Below are 21544 nucleotides of genomic sequence, written 5' to 3'. Positions count from 1 at the left end.
AGGAGCAACATATAGCGCCATCTCGTGGCTGTAGACGGTAATGTTTTCTTTTGGTTCATGTTAGTCAGTATGAATTAATTTTGACATATAAGTCACACCTGACTATAAGTCGCAGGACCAGCCAAACTATGAAAAAAGTGCGACTTATAGTCCAGAAAATACGGTATGCAAAATGGACAGATATACGTTTCATGCACCCAAAAATATAAGGTCCAATAACAGGTTTTAATATAAATAATGATAAAAAATATAAAAAATAAATGTTTTTAGGGTTAAATATTGGTATATTAATAAAAAGTAAATCAAGTAAATCATTTAGGTCAAGCTGATTTAACATATTTAATTTAAATTTATATAAACACCACATTTCTGCTTCTATTGTGAAAAGGGCTTAGTTTTTCTATTATTTTAATGCTATTTTGATATACCATAATTTTCATGCTATTAATTAAAAACAAATTAGTTATTATAAATACTTGGGATCTGTATTTTTATGTGATGATCTCAAATATTTTCAATACATCAGTATTGAATGTATCAATATTTCAGGCTTGATTCATCCTCTATATTCATCTTACACTCCCTCTCTCATTCACTCGGTGTTATGTAATGTGAAAGGCTGTAATCTCTGCTCTATTTAAGGAGATTTCATTATAGACAGTGGCTTCTCCCTGGTCTTGTAGGCGGCTCAGATCACTACATAGATAACTCTCTAATCCTTTCATACGGCGCATCTGATTCATTCTTAACTATTGTTTTGTTTCATTTAATCACCTGTCCTTTCATATCCACACTGTAACCTCAGTGTAAATTTTTGGCAGAGCATCTGATACAAAAAAAGGAGGGTTATACAGTATTAGACCATACCGATATGTTGCCTCATCCCATATCCCACTGGGAAAAAATACAGATATGTTGCCAAAACTTGATATATTGCCCATGCCTAGTGTAGAGTACACTTATGTAGTATGTTTTAATAATACACTGGAGTAATAAATACAATAGATTCCCGATTTGCTAAACAATATTTAATGCTGCATAATTTACATCATCATAAGTATTAATGCAACCTGCGGTTAGGCTAATGAACTATATTAGGTGGCATTTATTTGTTCTTTATAATCCAACCCCCTGGGACACAAGTTGCATTTGACATTATATGTCATTTTCTCTCCAGGGCCTCCTGATAAACTCCCTCAGCCCACGAGACCTCTACCTACGATCCCACCCGCCCGCTCGCACCCTCCTATAGATCCACGCAAACACGACAGACAGACTCGGCCACCACGATTACCGACCGGCGACAAACCGATGCACCCCAATGCTAAGCCAGACATCTGCGACGGTGGCTTCAACACGCTGGCTATCCTGAGAAGAGAGATGTTTGTGTTCAAGGTAGGACTTTTGGGATAGTTCATCATTTTTTGCACCTGGTTAAAGGAAATTCTCACGCCATCCCAAAAGCGCATACATCCATGGGTTAATATATGAAGAGCTCAGATGCAAAACCATCTAAGTGCGTCTGACGGGTTTTTTTTGGAAATGAGCACTTTTATCAGACTTAATGGGTATTTATGAATGACTTGAGGCAGGGATTAACTCTTTCACCACCAGCGTTTTAAAAAAAAGTTGCCAGCCAGCGTTTTTCATGATTTTCACCAAAGTTTAATGCCTTCCAGAAAATGTTCTTCTTTAAATATATAAACATACAATATACCAAATGAAAGAACAGACCCTCTGCTTTCAAAAAAAAAAAAAAAAAAAGTTTCATCCTACCTTCAGTGGTTCTTTTGTAATCAGCTTTTGAATATGGGTAGGTTTCTGCAAAAACACCACATTTTGAGCAAAAAGCAGAGATAATTCCATTTTTGTGACGGACTTTTCATAGAGATCCCATTCAGAGCGATCTTTAAAACAGACACGGACATGCAGCCGATTGCCATAGGGCAATACTTCCGGAAAGGCGCCACCTGGTGGATAATAGCGGTATTGCGGAAAGACAGAAAATCTCGTCATTGGCGGGGAAGCGTTTTCTCTTAATTGACGAGATATCTCGTCAATGGCGGTGAAAGAGTTAAGCAGATTTGAAGTGAAAGTATTTAATGGACGTGTAATACGTGCAGAGAGCATTCGGTTAATATAATTATCTCATTTTTTGATGGAGGTGGCATTTTAGCAGCTGAGCACTTAATGTATTTAACATAAAAATCAAAGTATTGAGTATGAATATGGTGGAAAATCTCATTGGTGTCTCATTTGCATAAAATACTTCTCTTACAAATCTTTTGTTTTGGAGTCATCTGGATGTATGCTTTTTAGGACCTATAAATGTATATAAATTTTATTGTGGCATATATTGTTATTAAAAAATGACAAAGGAGGCATACATCTGGGATGGCATGAGGGTGAGTAAGTTATGAGAACATTTTGGAAAGTTTTATTCCTTTAAATAAGTTGCAGGTGTTTGCAAGGTGAATTTACTCCAGATTATATGTCTGAAACAATGAAAGGTTGTGAAGGTATTCAACACGAACAGCTCTCTGATTCATGTTACTTAATTACACTGTGTGAAAAGAGCTCATTTCAAGCTTTTGTCTCATAAATACTGCTTCAGCTCTGTGTTTAGAGAGCTGGCGGTCTCAGCTGACAAAAAACACACACACGTGGCGGCCGCAGGAAATAGACTAGCTTTATTTCAGTGTTTCACCACCCTCTGTGTGCCTGTTTTTCCTTTGTTCTCTAAGTGGGCTGTGCTGAAGGAAACCGACCCATTAGATGAAGCCATTGAGCTTTTCGTCGTTTACTGAACCCGAGAGCCTCCATCAGCGAGTCCTCAGCGTGACACTCATTTCGGCCTCTCTCTGTGTCGTAGTATTAGAGTTTGAATGGCAGGGTGGGAATTATAGAGGTTTTTTTTCTCTGATTAATACTTGAATCACCTCATCCAAACAAAAGGAGAGGAAAAGTTTCAAAGGCTGGGTAGCAAAACTTTTTTGCAATGCACAAGTAATGTGGTGACATAAATATATGTCTTCTGTAAAAAGTGCAGGATGATAAAATGTTCGTCCAGTCATTGCATACGATCAAAATAATTTTATTTATGAAAGTAAAGTATTTACTTGACTTAGTAGCAGATCTCGCAACCCCACATCTTCCATTAGGCCATGCAGACCAAGCGGGAATGGAGGGCAAACAACGACTACATTACGTTCCTCCTGAACTGAAAAAATATGGCAAAAAAAACGATGTAAAGACACAGTCTTACTGTGGGTTCACACCAGATGTGAGTTCAACGATTTGCGTGAGTAGATTACATACAAAGTCAATGCAAAGGCGTGATTACAAGTGTGGGGCAATGCGAATGACGCGAAATGGATGGCACGTTTGCGTGCTATTCGCCTCAAACGCATCTTCGCCCAAGTTGAAAATATTCACTTCAAGCGTAAAATCCGCATGACATGGAGTTAAATCCCGCGAGTAATCTGGAGCGAATAACACGATGCCCTGCGTTTGGAGTGTACGTAGCATTAAAAAATAGGATGCGACGGATGGTTGGCGTGGTACTTGTCCCACCCCTCCTCCAAAAAGTGACACTAGCTGCCTTTCCATTATCCTTTGATTCGTGCAAATTGACATTGCAAATTAAAAATAATTAAATAATTTCCATTAGCAGTGTACATTGGCTTTATTTCAATTCCCAATGTCAATTTGAAGGGTAATAGAAACAGCTAATGACAAGTGTAGCAACTTACCCAAAGTTGAAAACTTTTACAGAAAAACAACGTTAAGTGCTTAGCATAAAAAAACACTTGTGTTTTTTAAAAATGCGGCATTCCCATTGCAAACAATTTTAACTCTTTCCCCGCTAAAAACGAGTTATCTTGTCAATTAAGGAAAAAATATTAGCATAAAAACGTGTTTCTGAAGAATTTTTATGTTAATCTGCAATACCACGATTATTCACTAGATGGCCAATTTATGAAAAAACTGAAGCCAAAATTTTATTTACTAATTTTAAACTCTGTGTATGTTTCGATAATCGTTCTGAATCTGATCTCTAACAAAATTCCTTCACAAAAATTTAATTATTTCAGCTTTTTGAAAGTTTTTAGATTTAAGAGTTTATAAGCAGATAAAAAATATAGATAGGATGAAACACTTTTTCTCGTTTTGTTTTTTTATTGTTTGTTTGAAAGCAGATGGTCTGTTCTTTCAGTTGATATATTTGTATGTTTATATATTTTAATAAGAAAATTTTCCTGGAAGACATTTTGTGAAACTTGTGAAAATTACAAAAAATGCTGGCGGGCAACTTTTCAAAAAATGGCTGGCGGGGAATGAGTTAAAAATATGTTAACCTTTTTATATTTACATTAATGCATTTAGCAGACACTTCCATCCAAAATTGGGTGAAACACTCAGCTCATCAATGTCACTTTTTACTCAGCTGTCCAATAACAATGGAGGAGGGGGTCAAATCCCACAACAACCAACCGGTGCATCGTACAATGTTTGATATACAAAACAGAAGTATAATAGCAACAAAAGCACTTTGCGAAAGAAACGATGGCAAGCGGCCACAGTTGTCGCTTTCAGTCTCGTTTAAACACTTTGGTTGTGCACGCCCCCTAATTCACCTTTACAAAACGTTCAGTGTTTTTTTTTAAAATCAATGTTTGGCTAAGATCTGCATTGATAGTTTTTGTGTAAGACACATTTTTTTAAGTGACCTTAAATTCTCTTGTGATAGTTGTCCACCCCTTAAAGACGTTGTTTAAATCGCACATCGAGAACAGGACAAACCTTCAGGACAGAAACACAGATTGTACACAGAATGAGTCCTGTGAAGTCTCAGTGTGGGACTGTGAATTAGAGCACAACATCAACCGTAGCTCATGTCCCTGAGGGCTAGAACAGATTTACTGTGCTTTCACTCTACAGATACTGTTTTGTGTATATTTTGTGTATATTTTTAATAATAGATACAACTGATTTGTCAAACATTGTTTTATTCTTCGGAATGGCTAAATTCGTGCAGACGTTTCGATTGATTCCAGTTGATGTGGGTTATTGGTTGAGCTCTAATCTTGTCGCTCGGTTTCCAGTCCCAGTTCCCAGCAGATGTCTTTGGAAAAACAAAATCTATCTCGAATGGCATTACATTTCCCTGTTCTCTCTCTCTCCGTCTCTCTCGCTCGCCCGCTCTGAACTGGAGCAGTCTATTACTGTAGCTAGACAATAACACAAACACATTTCAATGCTGTAAAACTCTCAAAGTCTGCTAGCTACGCTCAGGGGTGTATCCGTGGAAACGTCTGTGTCAGCGCTCTCGGCCCGGAGGCTCAGGGTTGCAGACGCAAGACATGACGGGTGAGATGTTGTTTTTGACTATAGACAACTAATCAGAGTCACAATCAGAGGGGACCAATAATCTCCAGACAAGTTTAATAAGAGCTTTATAGAAATACAATTTAGATTTTATTGTACCACCGTTGTACTGTGTTTAGTCTGCGTTCAGTGTTGTGTGTCAGTATGAAACTCTGCAGAGCTGAAAAGAATTGGCAGAGTTTAAAAGTGATCTTGTTTATGTGCTGTTTCAATGCAGTTGCATCTCTTCGAGTCTTGATCTCTTCTGCCATGTCTTAGGGTTTGTGAAGGTAATTGCTTCGATTGATCGACTAAACGGAACTATAGATATTCTTTTTGTTTGGACTTTTTTTAGTGCCAAACTAAATTCTGTAGATCTGCACAATATTGAATAAAATGTTTTATGCAATAACTTGATAAATAATACGATATACAATACTGTGCGTTATGATGCTTAATGTTTGCACAATAAGTTTGAACTTTATTGAAATAAAAACTTAAAATGATGTAACATTCATTTTTACTTATCGTTTATCATCTTCCATGTCAGAACCAGCCTGATCTCATGAGAATTTGTACATATTTCACGAGTTGGCTAATTTGTATGAATTTGTATGAAGTTAATCATGCAAAAACTTACGAAACCCCACCCCCAACTAGGCCTGTCGCGATAATGACTATATCGACTTTTTTGAGAGGCCATATATTACCAGAGTGTTTACATGTGTGTTTGTTTGCATAGAAATGAATGTCATTAGCATGTTAGTCGATCGCAATTGCCTTAAAAACTCAAAAAGGTAGGTTCATTTCTTTTTATCACCTCTCAAATATGGGTAGGTTTCCTCAAGAATACCAAATTTTTAGATAATAGATAATTGCATTTTTGTAATGGATTTTTTTTTAGAGATCAAATTCGTAGTGATGATCAAAACGTTCATGGAGTTCGAACTGTTTGGCATAAGTGATTGCTTCTGGGTTTTATAGGTTGGGTAAGAAAGCCACTGGGTGGATAACAGCGGAAATACAGATTGACGGAAAAACTTGTCATTGGTAGGGAAGCGTTTTTTTCTTAATTGACGAGTTAACTCATCAATGATCTCACAAGCTGTTTTACAAATGTTTTAATTGGCGAGTAAACTTGTCAATGATGGGGAATAAGTTACAATGCATTTTTGTATTTTGGATCACAAGTGGACGAAGCTTATGGCAGTTGTAAACGAGGTGTTTCGAAAACATTTTCGACTGGATTTCTTTTTGCGGTGTAAACTCTCATGTGGTTGAATGGCCACAAAAGCGGCACCTGGTGGATAATAGCGGAAATACGGATTGACGGAAAAACTTGTCATTGGCAGGGAAGCGTTTTTCTTAATTGACGAGTTAACTCATCAATGATCTCACGAGCTCAAAATGTTTTACAAATGTTTTTTCATATTGACAAGTTAACTCTTCAATGGCAGGGAAAGAGTTACGAAGCATTTTCGTTGATTGAATCACAAGTGGACGACGCTAAAGACAGGTGTAAACGAGGTGTTTCGAAAACATTTTCGATCGAATTCCTCTTGTGGTGTAAACGCTCATGTGGTTGAATGGCCACAAAAGCGACACCTGGTGGATAATAGCAGAAATAAGGATTGCCGGAAAAACTTGTCATTGGCTGGGAAGCGTTTTTCTTAATTGACGAGTTAACTCATCAATGATCTCACGAGCTCAAAATGTTTTACAAATGTTTTTTCATATTGACAAGTTAACTCTTCAATGGCAGGGAAAGAGTTACGAAGCATTTTCGTTGATTGAATCACAAGTGGACGACGCTAAAGACAGGTGTAAACGAGGTGTTTCGAAAACATTTTCGATCGAATTCCTCTTGTGGTGTAAACGCTCATGTGGTTGAATGGCCACAAAAGCGACACCTGGTGGATAATAGCAGAAATATGGATTGCCGGAAAAACTTGTCATTGGCAGGGAAGCGTTTTTCTTAATTGACGAGTTAACTCATCAATGATCTCACGAGCTCAAAATGTTTTACAAATGTTTTTTCATATTGACAAGTTAACTCTTCAATGGCAGGGAAAGAGTTACGAAGCATTTTCATTGATTGAATCACAAGTGTACGACGCTAAAGACAGGTGTAAACGAGGTGTAAAACATTCTGAGCTCATCCGCTTTTGACCACATTCAGAGGTATTCAAAAACACTTTTGACCGAATTGCTTTTGTGGTGTAAAAGCGCATGTGGTTGAATGTGTTTCTAACAACCGCAAAAGACTGCCTACCCTCCGCCCATTTATCTGATGTGATGAAACCATTGATAAAACCAAATCAGCTGATCTCCGCGTCTTTCATTTTGCGAGCATGTAAAGTTGCGCAGGCTTATTTCATTTATTGCGCTAAAATATCAGAGAAAGCTCTTACATATACATACAAAACACTGTGGAGCATGTTAACTAACAACACAAGCAGCCGACTCTGACATAATATTCGTTTGCATCAATTTAAACCTATCATTTCTCTGCTCGCGTTTAAACGAAATCAGAGGGACTCGCCCACAGTCTCCACAGACCACCCTCTCAAAGTAATCAGGACAGAAGTGGTCGAAAGTGGACAAAAGAGATGGCTTAAAAAATACCAGGTGTAAACGTGAATGTGTCTCTCTCGTCCACTTGTGATCCGATTGACAAAAACGCATCTTAATACAAGGTAAACTGCTTCTAGGAGCCAGATTTACTAAAAACTTGTGCCAGCGCAATTGCCCCTTTTGTCGTTATAAAACTACTGTCAGGATTTACTAAAAACGCGCAGTGAAAAATGAGCACTGAAATGGCGTGGACACAATTGTTTTTGTGACTGACCTTATTGCAGTATTATTTGTTGGAGTATGAAAGGAGAGTATTTAGATGAGTCACGCAATGCAATTTGCGCTTTTTTAAAATTGCTAATTTGCCCTGTTTAGTAAATAAAGCTCTGGATTTGTTCTTCAGCGGTAACCTGCTGTCTAAACTCTCTCCAAAGGCTTTTTGTTTAAAGTGACATACTCAAGCGCAGATCTTTTGGTGATCTTTGACTGCTCCAGTGATTTATCTGTAAGCATCTCTATTAACACACAGCTGTACTTTCGTTCTGAGAGCATCGAGCTTTGAGTTTTTTCTGTAATGCTGTTGGCAAAACGATCAGCCTGCTGTGTGCTGAATGTTCATCTAAGCCAGAGCTCACAGGGAGCTCTGCTGCCAGAAGGAGGCTCGCAGATTTATGACACCAGGGAGAGACGATTTCTGGAAGAGATTTCATAGCAATAAGTGTTTTAAAGAATAGTTTGCCCATGATTACAATTCTGGCATTATTTACACTTATAGATGACATTTAAATCTTTAAGCAAAGTGGAAGATTATCAATAAATAAGGATTTAGTTTTTGGAGGGTTTGCTTAAAAACTATTTACCTCTTTTTAAATCATTCCATTGGTGGTTTATTATTTTGGTCAGTATGACACATTTTTTTATTACATTTTCTAGCCTTTGTGTTACAAAGAAGCCTTTCCGTCATGCTATGACCTCCATGCACGAGTGATGCTGACTTTGCATTTAACACCTTTGCATTTATCAAATCATAAGATTTTCCTTGAAATCGTCAAACCTCTCACTTGATGAACGTAACTTTTACGGCATACACTTGGACTTCGGTTGGCTGTCTCATGATGGCTTTTTGTGAATGCCGAAATCAATTTCTGTCTGTTCGACTTTAAAGGTTCACACTTTGTTCTCAATCTTTTTTTTTTTTGAGTAATATAAATAGTTGGCTCTGTCTTGGATTATGCATGTGGATTGGAGAGTGTGTTTCTCGCACTTGCCTGCCAGTCTTTTAAACAATGCTGTTTGATGCACTATAGTTCATCACCCGGAGACAGATCTGATCTGTTCAATCGTGTGAGGAGAGTTTCGCGGTCCTGTGAGGGATCTATAGTCGTAACGTGGAGAAGTGGAAAAATAGGCCGATCTCCCAGCAGCAAGCTCTCGACCTGTCCAGCGCCACACTGTTCACATTTCTTTCATCTCACCAGCATCCTTCTCTTCAGTACACTGGCTGGTTGTTACAGCCGAACCTTAACACACAGCATGGAGTCCATATTCACAACCTAACTCATCCTCTGTTCTTTCGTAAATACCTGCTTCATCTTTAAAATCAGAGTAAACATTAACTAGAAATAGATACACATTAACTACATTGTCAATAGTTGTCTTTTTAGTAAAAGGTGAGTTCTTTTAAAGGAACAGTTCACCAAAAAAATGAAAATTCTCACAGGTTGTGCTATCTGTCTGTCTGTCCATCCATTTTATTAAAATTTGTCTTTCTGTCCATCTATTAATTATCAATTCCTTATCTGTCCATCAGTCTATTCATCAATTCTATCACTTCCTTCTTTGTCCGCTTGTGTCTTTCGTCTGTTTGTCTACACCGCCAAAACACCGCCAAAAATGGTCAACAAATGGTCCCAAGCTGTCACTAGGGCAGTAGCATTTCAAAAAGTATACCTTTGCAGCTAAAGCGTTCATATAAGTACCTCAAAGGTATGTACTCATACCAAATGTATATATTTCTGTATCTAAATGGTACATATTAGGACCCATTAAAATGGTACCGCCTTGGGCTGGACAATAATTCAATATCAATATATTTCGCTGTTTATATTTTCAATAACGGTGATATGGTTTCTAAACACATTTCCGATATTTTGATATACATTACAGTCATAACTTCACGTCTAATAGTGCGTGTAAAACGCGGGTCAAGGTGTTTCTTACTTCCAAAAACGCGCTCCCATGGCGTCTTTCGTAGTAAAGAACTCATGAGTCTTGCTTTCCGGGATGGCGAGGAAACAAAATGCCTAGATCAGATTTAAATTGCTCATCTGTGCTCTTGCGTCAAACCATATCATTGTCACCATGCCATCAATAAATCTGGTTGGGACTTTTAAGTGTTTCCCCAAAGAAGAGCTGTCCCTCGAAGTAGGAGAAGGAGGTACGGGTTAGTTTGCATCAAGTCACAGCTTATATATAGGGAGGGAGAACGGGGGATGTAATGCAACACACACTGAATGCGGATGAGAAAAATAGGTTTAAGCCATCAGGTGCCCAGGTTAGAAAGGGGAAAGATAAGAAACGTATAAAAGTATGTATGCAGCTATGACATTCGTCTCATTATAATATGTATATGATGTAGTATGCTAGTTGCTAATATATCGTTATGCAGCTTGCTATGCAATTACAAATAGATCTTTAATATTAATTTGTCTGTCTTATTAAGCCCTATATTAGGTTCCGGGGCAATTTGATTTTTAAGCTGTCGGAAAAACCAGTTAACCTGTGATTTTATTCTTGAAATTTTGTGACTTTTTCACATTTTGGGCCATTAACATGCATGCAAAGTTTGGACACAGTGATCTGTTTTGAAGTGTATCCAAATAATTTTGTAACAATTTTGATGTTCGCGGGTCAATTTGACCCACATTTTTTGTACAGTTCCAAAGCAACTATACAGACCTAAATTAAATATATGCTTTCAGTATATGTTGCTATCAATAAATCTGGTTGGGACTATTAAAACTCAAAACATGTCATATTGACCCGGAACATAATGTAAGAAAATAATAATAACATAGAAAAATATATATTATAATGAGATGAATGTCATAGCTGCATACATACTTTTATCTTTTGCATGTTCTTATCTTCCCCTTTTTAACCTTTCCCATGCTTCATACATTTTAAGAAGTTTGTAAGTTTGTTACTTCTCTGGATCATCCAAATGGTCATTGGCATACTTAAGACGGGTCTGGACATGTGCTGGTTTAAGCAGGGGAACCTTCCGTGCATGATTTCAAACCATGACGTCTTAGTGTATTACCAACAGTAACCTTGGAAACGGTGGTCCCAGCTCTTTTCAGGTCATTGAGCGACTCCTCCCATGTAGTTCTGGGTTGATTTCTCACCTTTCTTAGGATCATTGAGACCCCACGAGGCGAGATCTGGGGCGAGCCCCAGTCTGAGGAAGATTGACAGTCATGTTAAGCTTCTTCCATTTTCTAATGATTGCTCCAACAGTGGACCTTTTTTCACCAAGCTGCTTGGCAATTTTCCCGTAGCCTTTTCCAGCCTTTTGGAGGTGTACAATTTTGTCTTTAGTGTCTTTGGACAGCTCTTTGGTCTTGGCCATATTAGTAGTTGGATTCTTACTGATTGTATGGGATGGACAGGTGTCTTTATGCAGCTAATGACCTCAAACAGGTGTATCTAATTTAGGATAATAAATGGAGTGGAGGTGGTTATTTGAAAGGCAGACAAACAGGTCTTTGAGGGTCAGAATTCTAGCTGATAGACAAGTGTTCAAATACTTATTTGCAGCTGTATCATACAAATAAATAGTTACAAATAAATCATACATTGTGATTTCTGGATTTTTTAAGATTATGTATCTCACAGTGGACATGCACCTACGATGAAAATTTCAGAACCCTCCATGATTTCTAAGTGGGAGAACTTGCAAAATAGCAGGGTGTTCAAATACTTATACACACATACATATCAATATATAAGCATTTTGAAGCTATATGATACTGTGTATGAAACAGAAACAATTTTTATCCATTTACTGAAAATGTATCATAGATCTCTAAAATCTTGTTGGAGTCTCATTGAGTTTGGCTGCAGGGTCGCTCTGTCACACAGCTCTGTAATAAACCAGGCAACCTGTCAGCATCACCCACATGAGGCTGTTTTTAGAAGAAACCATTCTGATACCACAAGATGTTTTAAACCTTTGACCAGACATCAAAGGCTATGTCTCCTTTTCTCTGGCTCTCTGTAGTCTAACATTATATTTAACGCTTCACACCTCCATGTTGCTCATCTGAATAGAGTATTTTTTTAACAGTCCAAATAACATATTCTCTATATTTACAATTTAGCCACTGAGATGAGAACCAACTGTGCATTATAATAAAATAGGGGTTCAGGGTTTAAAACTCGGGTGACGTCTTCTATAGCCAACATTTCTCACTCGGGTATAATGTAGACACAACAGCGTCTCATCGCAGAAGCCAACTATAATGAAATGCAGATGATTGTGGAGCATCTAGTAAACAGACGCTTTACTGTTTGTGAAAAGGTCATTGTTGACTGTGTGGGTTTCCCTGTAATTAAACAGCGCCTGTCGAATATGTTTGCCTTTCTCTTTGGCTCGGGAGAGAAGAAACCTGTGAGGTCGAGATGAAAAAGAGAAGAAAGTGAGGATAAGGAGTGTGTATAGACAAGAAAGGAAGAATTACATCTTTTCATGTTATAGGGCTATCAGGGTGGAATGGCTACATGATAAATGTATTATAAATAATTGTCGGAATAATTCTGTTGTTAAAAATATAATATTTATATGAGAATATAGTTGTTTAACCTGTCTACAGGCTTTTTGCTGTTGCCAAGCAACGTAGCAACATTAATATAAGACGTGCTGTCACAGGCGTGAGTTTATTTGCATTTTGCAACTACATCGAACTAAAAATGAGTCAAATTAGAAGATAGTTAGCATTTAACAACAATAAAAGTTATTTTCAGTGGAGATTTTGTTAGATAACAACTGTAAAAACTATGTTATACAGTAATGTGAGGACGTTTGTCTGCATTGCATTCAACTAGATGTATCAAAAGAATGATGCAGAATCTTAAGAATGATGTCTTTGTAATCGAGTACAAAATGTGTCTGGAGAAAACGGGCAGAATTAACATATGGCCTGCTAAATTCCTTGTTGTGAGATAAAACGAAAAAGTCTTTCAGTTTTAGAGATTGATGGTCAAATTACATTTGTCTTCAATTTGCTACAAAAGATTTGTCAGGAGACGCAGTTCTGCGGCAGACAAATAATGAAGGCGTTTTCATCTCTGAACCATATGCTATTCTGAAGCTCGCTGTGAAATTTTATTGTGAACTTTATGAAATGGTGCAGAGATAAATATTTCCAAACTACACAGACTAATGCATGGGTAGACAATATTGATGCTCACCTTATGTCCCACAACATTGACACTGAGCTCATTAGACTGAGCCATTGACCTTCATCAGCTTCTTTCTGAATTTTAGAGCATCATTAGAAGACAAATCCCAAATGCTCTTTTTAGATAAAGTCTCTCCAAAAAATAACTTGTTTCTTATAGTACAGGTAGAAGTTTAAGTTTTACGATTTAAGGATCTTAAGTTTGAATGTATTTCTGTATTATGCAGTTGTTTGTGTACTGTTGATAGTGTTTAGATTGCCAATTTTTTTTATAAACTTATGGTGCGTTTACATGCGCCTAGTTTGTCGCTTGAACAGTTTGAATGCATTCGCGCGTAGAGCGGAGTAGACGCGCGGAAAAAGCTAGGATTTGACACACGTCAGAGGCATAATCCGCTTCATGTGGATGGGGGAAAGTGCTATGCGGTTGTCTGTTTGCAAGATTATGTTGATTGTGCATTTATCAAGAGAGTTACCAGTTTGTATTTGGTAACCTTACTATAGGGGGAAAATAAGCGCGGGTCGATAAACGTCACGTGACTCAAAAGTGAAGGGTGTATTTACAACTTACCAGGTTGCCCAAAGTCCTCACTGACACTCTTCCAAGCGAGGTCCTTTTTATTCCTGTTCTTAGAAATAAGAATTTGTGTCGTATAGCTCCAGGTGACGGCTTACGGACAATATCAAGCGTTGTTTGAATGAGTGACTCCGGGCAGGGCTGCCACCACAGCAGCAAGCAGGCTCCTGATCGGTTAACTCTTTCAACAAAGTTAAAAATTTTCAACTCGAGCGTCAGCCACAAATTCGCGTGAAACGCAAAAAGCACCATTCGCGCATACCGCGCACAACGCTCAATTCGCGCCTTTCGCGCGAGCTAGACGCGCGAATGACTCGCGAATGACGCCATACGCCTCTCCGCGCCGCTGGACCTCTAGACGCGCGTCAACGTGTCGTTACATTGACTTAACATTGAAATCACGCTTCACGCCTCTACCGCGGTTGGTGTAAACGCAGCATTAGGCAGTTTACATAGTTTTAAATTAAAAAAACTGAACCACACAATAGGGGGCGCTATGATGCATGTGGCTGCCACATTCGAGTTGTATTCAAGTCCAGGTACTCAAAAGGGAAGCAAGTTTGAATGTGATTCACTTTCGTTTCCTAAACTTACCCCATCTTTCTTCATTTTTGAAAAGGGGTAAAAGGCTCAAATTTCTAGTAAATATATTTGGTATGTCCAACACACGCACACCTTTGTTCATTCGATTCTTTTCCGTGCACTTAGAGGACTTTGATGAAAAATCGATTTGCCGTTTAACGGATTCTGACAACAAAGCGGTATTTCTGAATGGTCTGAGGCTGGGTTTAAACGTCCCATTTTTCCTGCGTTTTCGAAGCTTTGATTGTGTTTACGGTGCACAATATAACATGTGTTCATGTTTTGTGTGTAAAAAACGCAGTATTTCTGTTTTCACTGTCCTAAAATGGGCTGATGTCTTCCTTGTTCTATGAAGTCCCTCCTTCAGAAATATGTCATATGTTCAGATTGTGCTTGTTTTGTTTGTTGTCATTCGACAGCAGCTTAGCTTAGCTGGCGATTGGCGTAGTCCTGTGGGCGGAGGTTAGTCAAAAACTATACTTATATTTAGGGGTGTCAACAATAATCGATTCGGCAATGCATCGCAATGCGCACATACACGATTCAGCATCGATGCAGCAAATGCCATAATCGATTATGTCACTGTTTATTTTCTGGAGATGACCGTGATAGACGGGTAAATAAAAACACACCCTTTTCCGTGGAAAGTGGACATATGGGCACATTTCGGATTCTATGAAGTTAATGGGCAACAAGACTTACGCTGTGTGTAAATTTTTCTCTCGGGCAGGGCTCGCAAAATCGCTAGCCCGACGTCTCGTTTCTATTGTGAATTCCTGTCGGGGTACCAAAATGTATCTCCACCCTGCCTGTCGGGCTATCTTGGGGAGGAAATAATATTTTAATATTTTTGCTTTGTCTCAGATTTAGTTAGGTAATTATAGTGTATGTATTTCGGTGTCCTCTTGTCAGTCATTATCCTCACGTACCAAGTGAAACTGTCAGGAAATGAAGTGAAAGCATAAATAAACTCATCCTCTAATGTGCACATCTGATATATGCGCGCGACCCTCTTCACGCGCTAGATTCTTCATTCTTCACTCAAGTCATTTAATAAAATAACGTCATTTCATTTTTACCTCATAGACTAACATTGTTTTATATATTTTTTTTCTTTCTTCAGTTAGTAACTTAAATATGTTTGAGTGATTTACGTCTAGGCTATTGAGAGTATGATGTTACAAGCTGATAGGTGACTAAACAGCTGTGGTAAGATATGTTTACCTAAAGCGAATAGAATGTGTGTTTTATCATTTCGTTTTACCTCAGAGTCTAACATTAGGGGAACATAAAGGGAATTATGTTTATTCCTTTTTAATAAATATCTGCTTTAAGTCTTCTATATTGTGTTAAAGTCACTGGTTGTTTATATATTTGATAAAATACCATGTTATCTAAATACAATGTGTGATGTGTTGAGGTGTTTTTTATAAAAAATAACGTGTTATAATACATTCATATAATATTTCAGTAATATAACAATTAAATTATTCTAACGTTAGAGGAACGTTAAAATAACCTAACAATAACATTAGGGGAATGTTTATTTTCTTAAAGAAAACATTCCTGGCTAACCAAAAACCTTGGAAAATAGGGGAACGTTTTGGGAACCGAATTGTTTGCTGGGATGGGCAGGAATATTTGGCTTACATGGAAATCCAGGATTTATCAATATTCTACATTAAACAGTGTATTTTTTTATTCTGGCTACTTCTATTCATTTCGGGCTACCAAAAATTAAAGAGTGTCTGCCGAAGGGCTACCAGGGATTTAAAAATTTTGTGAGCCCTGGTCAGCTTTCGTTTTTGTTGAGAATAGTTGCACTTGAGTTTACTACTTGACTTATTAAAAATTTGCCTTGTTGTGTACAGTAGAATTGTGATGCATCACAATGCATCGTAGAATCGAATTGAATTGAATCGTTACCTGGTGAATCGTAATTGAATTGAATTGTGAGGGCAGTGCCAATGCACACCCCTACTTATATTGACATCATATATCCAGGAAGTAAAGGGCTGTAGTACAAACCGGCTATTCTATGTAGTCCTTGAAAAGCAAATTCTGTTATTCTGAAAGAAATATATCGCTTGGCATTGAACTTTGAGCTGTATAATTTTGTAGGGATCATTTATGCTCCAACAGCAACCTTACACCAAATAAAGTTTGAAAAATGGGATCACTGAAAACAGCTGCTTCAAAGGGACACTCATTTTCCAGCTCCCCTAGTGTTAAAATTTTTATTTTTACTGTTTTATAATCCATTCAGCTGATCTTCGGGTCTGGCTGTACCACTTTTAGCATAGCTTAGCATAATCCATTGAATCTGATTAGACCATTAGCATCGCGCTCAAAAATAACCGAGTTTCGATATGTTTCATATTTAAAAATTTACTCTTCTGTAGTTACATCGTGTACTAAGACAGACAGAAAATTAAAAGTTTTGATTTTCTAGGCAGATATGGCTTTGAACTATACACTCATTCTGGTGTAATGATCAAGGACTTTGCTGCTGTACTATGATTGCAGCAGGCGCAATGATATTACGCGCCTGAAAATAGTTCCCTGTTATTGAAAGTTACCAAGGGGACTTTTTTCGGAAAATGAGCCTATTTTCAAAAAAGTGGAGTGTCCCTTTAAGCGAATTTGAAGCAGAAGTATTTGATGAACGTATAATACATGTTGAGAGTATTAGGCCAATATTATTGCGTATTTTGACGGAGGTGGTGTTAGGTGGTTTTCATTTAAGCTTTTGATATTCACTTGAAAAGCTGAATGACTCAAGATATTAAGTCTGGTTTTATTAAAAAAATTATGAAAATCAAGTCAGTTTATGCTTAAAACATGTAAAAATATCTGCCAGTGTGGTAAGAAAAAATAAACTAAATTCAATTTTTGACTTAAATCAATAAACGTAATTTAAGTAATTTTCTTGTTTAAAGCATAAACTCCTTTTTTTTAGGATACAAAACTTATTATTTTGGGTCATTTTTCTTATCTAGTAAATTAATTTTAAATTAAGATTTTTTTTTATTATTTATGCTAGACAAAAATTAAAGACATTCATTTCAATCAGTGAACACTTTCTGTGTTTGTTAGAAGATGAAAACGCACTAAACTTCCTAATGTGAATATTTTTTTTAAGCACTTCAGCTCGAACACATCGTGGTTATGATTTTCAAGAGCTTATAAATAGAAACTTCCCTGGAGGTTTTGATGCTTTACCACAGAAACCGATGACAGAAATATTATTGTTTTACTGGCAGTGTTAAAACAAGCTTTGGAGACTTCAAAGCTGTAAAAGTGTTACAGGGAATTTTCCAAAAGCTGGAGGTCGGAGCAGCTGTGGCCATATGGAAGTTGATAGAGGGCAGGATGCTGGAAGCAGGATGCCACAATCAGGGGTGTAGTTTCCAGATTGAGGGAGGTAACCCCCCCAAAAAATCAAAGAACCCTTTTTTATACAATGATGAAAACATATGTACAATTGACACTTCAACCCCCCGATGTTCAAATCTAATATACACCCTTGGCCACAACTGAAAATGATTCACTTTAGGAAGAAGCCTGTCCCATTTCAAATGAGCAGCAGGTTTTTTTTAAATCTGGCTTTATTTATTATTTTCCCAAAAGTGAATTAGTTCTCAAAATTGGCTCCAGCAAATCTGTTTCCAAGATGTACCCGTTAAGCAAATATCTAAAGCCTTGTTTGAACCACTCAGTGCTCACGAATCGAAAAAAACAACAACAACAACACAGACGTAGAGCATGATGGGATATGTTTATCCCTGAAATTCACCATGGCGTTGTTTCTCTATTGTCTGAATTGTTTTCCTCAATTGTATGTTTTTGTCTCTTTTCTCTGTGTGAAGGATCATTGGTTTTGGAGAGTCAGGGATAACACTGTAATGCCGGGCTACCCAATGCTCATCAATGTGTTCTGGAGGGGTTTACCACCCAGGATTGATGCTGTATATGAAAACAGTGAAGGCAAATTCGTCTTCTTCAAAGGTAAGAATTGTGCAAATCAGATTTGAGAAGCATCTCTCATTGTGGTGTTTGTTTACACAACTGCTGAGATGACATGAGTTGTGTTTAGTGATGCAGAGTGATGACACTTACTGCTGTAGGGCTTACAGAGTTTGGATCCTTATTTAAAGCTGTTACATCTTCATATATTGAATATACTGTATAGAATATAGTGTATATGTGTGTGTGTGTATAAGCATATATGAGTTTTCTTTCTGTGCAAATCTCTTTGTACACAACCGGTAAAAGAGGAGTCACAATTCAAATCACTTTTATTGTCACACCACAGCATTGACATTATAGGTGAAAGTCTTTGGTCCACACTCCAACATACAGGGCAAACATGTACAAAAAGTATACAAAGTACTACACATCATACAAAATATACACATAATAAACAGTAGAATGTACACAATGCAAAATATGCACAGTATACACAAATTATACAAATATACACATGATAAAAGATACACACATAATACAGAATGTACACAGAATATACAGAATACAGGATTTGTACAATACAGTACATACAAAGTATATACACAAAACAAAATGTACACAACACAACATATGCACAATGCAGGATTTGTACAGTACAGTACATACACACTATGTACACTACACATGATATACACATAATACAGCATGTATACAATACAAAATATACACAACACACACTTCATGATGTGTACACCACCGTATTCACAAATTATACTCAATACAAGATACACACATAATACAGAATGTACACAATACAAAATATACACAAAACAGTATTTGTACAATACATTACATATACATTATATACATATTATATACACATAATACAAAATGTACACAACACAAAATATACACAATACAGGAACTGTACAATACATTAAATACACATTATATACATATTATATACACATAATACAAAATGTACACAACACAAAATATACTCAATACAGGATTTGTACAATACATTACATAAACATGATATACACATAATACAAAATGTACACAATACAAAATTTGTACAATACATTACATACACATTATATACAATTAATATTATACACATGATACAAAAGGTACACAACACAAAATATACACAATACAGGATTTGTACAATACAGTACATATACATTATATACACATAAGACAAAATGTACACAATACAAAATATACACAATACAAAATTTGTACAATACATTACATGATATACACAAAATACAAAATGTACACAACACAAAATAATACTCAATACAGGATTTGTACAATACATTACATACACATGATATACACATAATACAAAATGTACACAACACAAAATATTCACATTACAAAATTTGTACAATACATTACATGATATACACAAAATACAAAATGTACACAACACAAAATAATACTCAATACAGGATTTGTACAATACATTACATACACATGATATACACATAATACAAAATGTACACAACACAAAATATTCACAATACAAAATTTGTACAATACATTACATGATATACACAAAATACAAAATGTACACAACACAAAATAATACTCAATACAGGATTTGTACAATACATTACATACACATGATATACACATAATACAAAATGTACACAACACAAAATATACACAATACAAAATATGTACAATACATTACATGATATACACAAAATACTAAATGTACACAACACAAAATAATACTCAATACAGGATTTGTACAATACATTACATACACATGATATACACATAATACAAAATGTACACAACACAAAATATACACAATACAAAATTTGTACAATACATTACATGACATACACAAAATACTAAATGTACACAACACAAAATAATACTCAATACAGGATTTGTACAATACATTACATACACATGATATACACATAATACAAAATGTACACAACACAAAATATACACAATACAAAATATGTACAATACATTACATGATATACACAAAATACTAAATGTACACAACACAAAATAATACTCAATACAGGATTTGTACAATACATTACATACACATGATATACACATAATACAAAATGTACACAACACAAAATATACACAATACAAAATTTGTACAATACATTACATGACATACACAAAATACTAAATGTACACAACACAAAATAATACTCAATACAGGATTTGTACAATACATTACATACACATGATATACACATAATCCAAAATGTACACAACACAAAATATACACAATACAAAATATGTACAATACATTACATGATATACACAAAATACAAAATGTACACAACACAAAATAATACTCAATACAGGATTTGTACAATACATTACATACACATGATATACACATAATACAAAATGTACACAACACAAAATATACACAATACAAAATATGTACAATACATTCATTACATGATATACACAAAATACTAAATGTACACAACACAAAATAATACTCAATACAGGATTTGTACAATACATTACATACACGTGATATACACATAATACAAAATGTACACAACACAAAATATACACAATACAAAATATGTACAATACATTCATTACATGATATACACAAAATACTAAATGTACACAACACAAAATAATACTCAATACAGGATTTGTACAATACATTACATACACATGATATACACATAATACAAAATGTACACAACACAAAATATACACAATACAAAATATGTACAATACATTCATTACATGATATACACAAAATACTAAATGTACACAACACAAAATAATACTCAATACAGGATTTGTACAATACATTACATACACATGATATACACATAATACAAAATGTACACAACACAAAATATACACAATACAAAATTTGCACAATAAATTACATACACATTATATACAATTTGTATTATACACATGATACAAAAGGTACACAACACAAAATATACACAATAGAGGATTTGTACAATACATTACATACACATAATAT

At 36.0% G+C, this 21544-nt stretch overlaps 1 protein-coding gene across 2 annotated transcripts in view; it reads left to right on the top strand.

Moving 5' to 3' along the window:
- Window positions 1-21544, top strand: part of LOC135740307 (matrix metalloproteinase-16-like) — an 87784-nt gene that overhangs the window by 51150 nt on the left and 15090 nt on the right. For both annotated transcript variants that reach the window (XM_065258536.1, XM_065258537.2), the window contains 2 exons: window positions 1178-1395; window positions 18432-18570. In XM_065258536.1, the coding sequence (XP_065114608.1) occupies window positions 1178-1395; window positions 18432-18570 (357 nt within the window). The remainder of the gene's footprint in view (window positions 1-1177; window positions 1396-18431; window positions 18571-21544) is intronic.

This window comes from Paramisgurnus dabryanus, chromosome 22, assembly GCF_030506205.2.
Source record: "Paramisgurnus dabryanus chromosome 22, PD_genome_1.1, whole genome shotgun sequence".
Taxonomy (NCBI): Eukaryota; Metazoa; Chordata; class Actinopteri; order Cypriniformes; family Cobitidae; genus Paramisgurnus; species Paramisgurnus dabryanus.
Note: the sequence above shows the minus strand (reverse complement) of the source record. Positions and strands in the feature narration are given on the sequence as shown.